This window comes from Merops nubicus, unplaced genomic scaffold (assembly GCF_000691845.1).
Source record: "Merops nubicus isolate BGI_N331 unplaced genomic scaffold, ASM69184v1 Scaffold54020, whole genome shotgun sequence".
In the NCBI taxonomy this organism is placed as follows: Eukaryota; Metazoa; Chordata; class Aves; order Coraciiformes; family Meropidae; genus Merops; species Merops nubicus.
The window spans coordinates 1-4843 of NW_008585929.1; the positions used below are offsets into that span (position 1 = coordinate 1).

At 38.4% G+C, this 4843-nt stretch overlaps 1 protein-coding gene across 1 annotated transcript; it reads left to right on the forward strand.

The window, feature by feature from the left end:
• Positions 1 to 1016: 1016 nt before the first annotated feature.
• Positions 1017 to 4556, forward strand: TMEM128 (transmembrane protein 128). Its single transcript, XM_008948467.1, has 3 exons — positions 1017 to 1216; positions 3109 to 3270; positions 4457 to 4556. The coding sequence occupies exons 1-3, from the start codon at positions 1017 to 1019 to the stop codon at positions 4554 to 4556; spliced, it is 462 nt and encodes a 153-aa protein (XP_008946715.1).
• The last annotated feature ends 287 nt before the right edge of the window (positions 4557 to 4843 follow it).

Below are 4843 nucleotides of genomic sequence, written 5' to 3' on the forward strand. Positions count from 1 at the left end.
CGGTGCCCGGCTGGTGGGCTGCCGCTTGGTGCAGCCCGCGACGCGTGCCCTCGGGGGGGCTGGTCCAGACAGCGAGCTAGCCGTGGGAAGGGAGACGGGAGCTCTGTGAAAGGCGCGCAGCCGCGTGGTTCGTGATGGGGAGGAACTGCGTAAATGCCCCAGATCCAAGCTGGAGTAGATGAGGAAGGCTTTAGGAAATATGAAAATCTTACAAATTCCAGCAGAGCTGTTGGAACAGTCGGCTGGTGACAATACATACGTGGTCAGTACACATTACACTGCTGGAGGAACACAGGCCACCAAGAACTTACAGTGAGCTAGATGTGCAAAGTATGAAACGTCAAAGGCACTTGTGCCACCTTTTTTTACACATTGACTGTGTGTACAGTGTGTTACACTATACACAGTGTGTATACTATATACCATACACTATGACTGTGTTAGTTACTGTCACACACAAAAATAAGCTTTCAAATCTGCTTGCTCTGTTGCTTTCTCTAAAACAATATATGGTGATGAGGGGAAAAAGGAAAAGATACTTTTCTGCATAGTGACAGTGTTAGTTTACCTACCAAAGGCAGGCAGTATGAATCAAGCTCAAAAGTGAAGATAAAAATCTTGTGAAGTAGTTGCAGTTGAGTACAAGACATTTACGCCTGAAAATTGTTTGCCAATAAAAATTATCAAAAAAGAATACAAATAAATTAGTAATTGGAAATACCAACCTGGCTGTCTATATGCTAGATGAATGAAAATGCTGTAATAACACCAGGAGGTTTTTAATTACTGAAGTAGCCCTTACAAACTGCAGTCAGCTGTTAATTTCCTGAAAGAGTATGCAGACACAGCATGTGCTGATTGTTGCTGCTTTGTTGTTTTATCAAAGGTACCGTGCTTAGTCTGTTTTATTTCAGGAAATGTGCAGAGCTTTTTAGAATGCTTCCTCTGTAACACAAAGTGTATTGTACTGAGTATAATAATCTCCAAAGATAAATGAGTTACAAGGATAAAGTATCATGTTTTATGTAACTATAATCACACTCCATTTAATCGTTATAATTGTGTTCTTTACAGAAGAGTCTACAGCTGTAGAGAAAAAGAGGAAGCCTCTTACAAGACTGAATATTCATTCTGCATTCTGGATTTTGGCATCAATTTCTGTGACATACTACTTTGATTTTTTAAAAACTGTTAAAGAAACTATTCAAGCAGATAAGTAAGGCACCTTTTCTTACAAAGTTGTGGGTTTATCTTACATATTCAATTTGTTATTTCTGAACACTGTTTTAAAACTTGGATAAACAAACTCTACAGTAGGAGTCTAGAGAGCTGGGACTGTGCAGCCTGGAAAAGAAAAGCCTCAGGGGTATCTTATCAATGTACGTGAACACCTGAAGGAAGGATGCAAAGAAGACAGATCCAGGATCTTTCCAGTGGTGCCCAGTGACAGGGCCAGAGGCAGTGGACACAAACTGAAACATGGAGTGTTCCCTCTGAACATCAGGAAACACTTTTTCACTGTGAGAATGACTGAGCCCTGGCATAAGTTGTCCAGGGAGGTCATGGTGTCTCCATGCATGGAGATACTCAAAAGCCATCTTGATATTATCCTGGGCAACTGGCTCTAACTGACCCTGCCTGAGCATGGAGGTTGGACCAGATAACCACCTAAGCTGTTAGTATTAAAACAAATTTTTAAGTAAATATAATGCTTAACATTTTGCAGTAATTATTTTTTTTCTTTAGGCTCTAGTGGGCTGTCTGTGTACATGCAAAACTTGTTCTAATAGTAAGATGTTTTAATACTGTACCTTCAAGCTTACACTTAAGTATGAGAAGTCTCTGCCTGTTTGGTTGAAAGTGTTGAGGTTTTTTTTAATCAAAAAAAGCTGAAATTAATATCTGTCAAAGTGAAGTTTATTACTCTAGAAGTTCTCTAGACTTCAAGTAGATCTATGAAAGACTAGTGAAATAATTTCTCTGAAGTAATTTCTATTAAGTTATTTTCAATGGGATTGATGGGTATTGAATATTTTTAGATAGGTTCACTTGGAAGTGCTTTTAAAACTCATTGTTACTGTCATTTTTGTATCAGTATGTGGAAGCTGAACAGGGCCTTACTCTGTGCTGTGAGGTTCTCTGGAGCTACTCTTCCATGCTGCTATAGATTCACCCTACATCCAGTTGGCTCTGGATACCAACAAGGGACTCCAATACGTGATCAAAGTTTTGGGTGGTCCTATCTGCTCCTTACAGGACACTGACTTCTTGCATTGCTTAGGCAGACTATGGAAACTGGTCTCTTAATGCAGATTTCTTAATTGGTAGTACTGAAGTAACAAACTAGCACATGGTACTTGCTGTACCATGCCAGAGCGAGTGGTACCGGAGTAGGGAGATCCTTGATTACTCCTTGTAATTTAGTAATCAAACTATGGTAATGAGAATTTACTTTTAAACATTTTTATTTACTAAATACACATTGAGATTAGTATAAGATTTTATTAAAGTGCACCTTCCTCCCAAGTTGTCTTTCTCATCTTACTCTTGAAGCATGCCCTCAAAGAGGCTCAAAAGTGTGTTTTCCTAAGTGATCTCATACCCTGTGTTTTCTTGATTCTGAGTTTGAAAAGCTGGATTTCTCTATGGTTTTCTTCAGCTGCTCAAGGAAGATCTTCATGGTTCTTGTCTGTTGAATTTGTAAACGTGACACCTTGTTAAAGCTTCCTGCAACTTTTCTTTTGCACAAATACCTGTATTCCAATTTATAGTAAGAAGCACAGTCTAGGAGACTTGGAGGATAGGAGACAGGAGTATGGCAGTATGGATTGCTGACAAGATCTGTTGCATTGCATTTCCAAAATATTTGAGGGGAAGAAGAAGTGACATGAATGTTGCATTGCAAAATTTAACTCAGTTAGTTATGTATGACAGCTTCAGAAGGTCAAAAAGTGTTTTGTATAAATAATTTCAGAAAAAAAAACCAAACAAACCAAACTACAGGAACTCTAGGCCAATGTGTATAACTAACAGATATCGTCTGTTCTGTTTCTAGACTAGAAGGAAGATTACTGTGCTTAACGTGCTTTAACGTGCTTCCCCCCACAGCTGGTGGTTTGTCTCTGGCTGTTGTTTACTGGCTGCCTGTTTATCTGTTGCCTTTTACTGCATCCTGTACCTGGAGTGGTATTGTGGAATTGAGGACTACGACGCACAGTACCCAGCACTGATTCCTATCACAACAGCTACCTTCATTGCAGCGGCTGCTTGGTAAGTCTGAACGCTGTTCAAACACAAACTTCTGTTAAGTCTGTGCTAGTCTAACTGTGTTAAGTGGGTTCATTTTATTAAAAGTACAATGTCTCTAATTCTGCTAAGTGTATTGGTGACAGTACCAGTTCTGCATAACTTTTCTTCCTCTTTAAATATTCACCAACAGAGCCATAGACGCAGCTTTCAAAACTGTGTATTAAGTGTACTCCTAGATGTGCCAGATCTTTTGTGTCTTGAAAATTTATGGGAAAACTGAAGTCCTTAACTTTGTGTAGTGTAAATTGCTCACTTCTGACAACTGTTTGTGAAGCTACAAACTAAGACAAAGGTGTATTCTCTAGCTGAGAAAAAATTATGCTTGATCAGTTTCTAATACAGAGTTTTTAACTGGCAATCTATAAATAGCAAATGTGTACTGAGATTTATCCTTCTGACTATTGTTATGTGAGCTTCAAGGGTTTATATCTTGTCAGAGAATGGTACTTACCATAAGAGCTACTTCATGAGATGACAGGAGTCAGAATTGAGCAAATGTCCATGTGAATGAAAAAAATTACACGTGTGCCAGTATGTTTATTTGCTCTCCACATGAAAGTTGGTTCTGCCTATAATTCAGATGTTGTAGCTGAATAACATCAGCCAGTAGTTGTTGCAATGCTGGGAAAAAAAAGGAAGACTGAAGAAGATAAAGTTTCCCTATAGTTAAGAATTAGTCAAATCTTTAATCCTTGTAATTCAGTTGTAAAATAAGTTAGTTTTCCCCTTTTCTCTTCAGTTAACTCAGATCTGCTTGGCCGGAACTACAAATTAAGGCTTTTCTCAGTTTCCAAGTGTGCCCATGGAAAAATCAAGAGGCCTTAATTTTCAGGTGCTTCATACACAGAGATTCTGAAAGTAAAAGGTATCTTTACCCTCGATGGGTAAAGTGGACTTGGTCAGTGTAAAATCTGCAGCAGCTACTGAGGTTCTAGGATGAGCTGTCAGTAAATAAAAGGAAACTAAATTACCAAGTTAATAAGTAGGTGCTGGGGTCTTTTTGTTTTGTTTTCATAAAGAAACAAGTCTTTTTCCAGGTTGAATAATTTAAATCTCATTTCCTTTTGTGCTGTATTCCGTGTGTGTGGCTGGTATTTTCACAGTATAACTACTGAACTTATCAAAAACTTCCTGCTTTTATTCCCAGTTTCAACATTGCCTTGTGGCCTGTCTGGTCATTTATGACACCTTTGTTGCTCTTCATTCAATTTATGGGTGTTGTGATGCTTGTGTCGCTTCTGGGATAAGTCCTTCAGGTAAATAATTTAATTGTTTAAGCATATAAAAATATTTACCTTGTTGCATGAACTGCTTTGCTAGACATTTAAGGATTGTGAGACCATTTTGGGATTCCTTCTCTGTGTTTTGTGTACACTTTAAAAATACTGACATTTTGTGGCATATAGAGTAACAAGAAAACGTGCATGTGTCCTAAATGGAAGAATACCCTTTTTCTCTTAACTAAGATTCCATTCTAGACAGTGAAGAGAAACTATTAGTGAGAATGGATAGTTTTGGGGAGTACAGGCCAAAT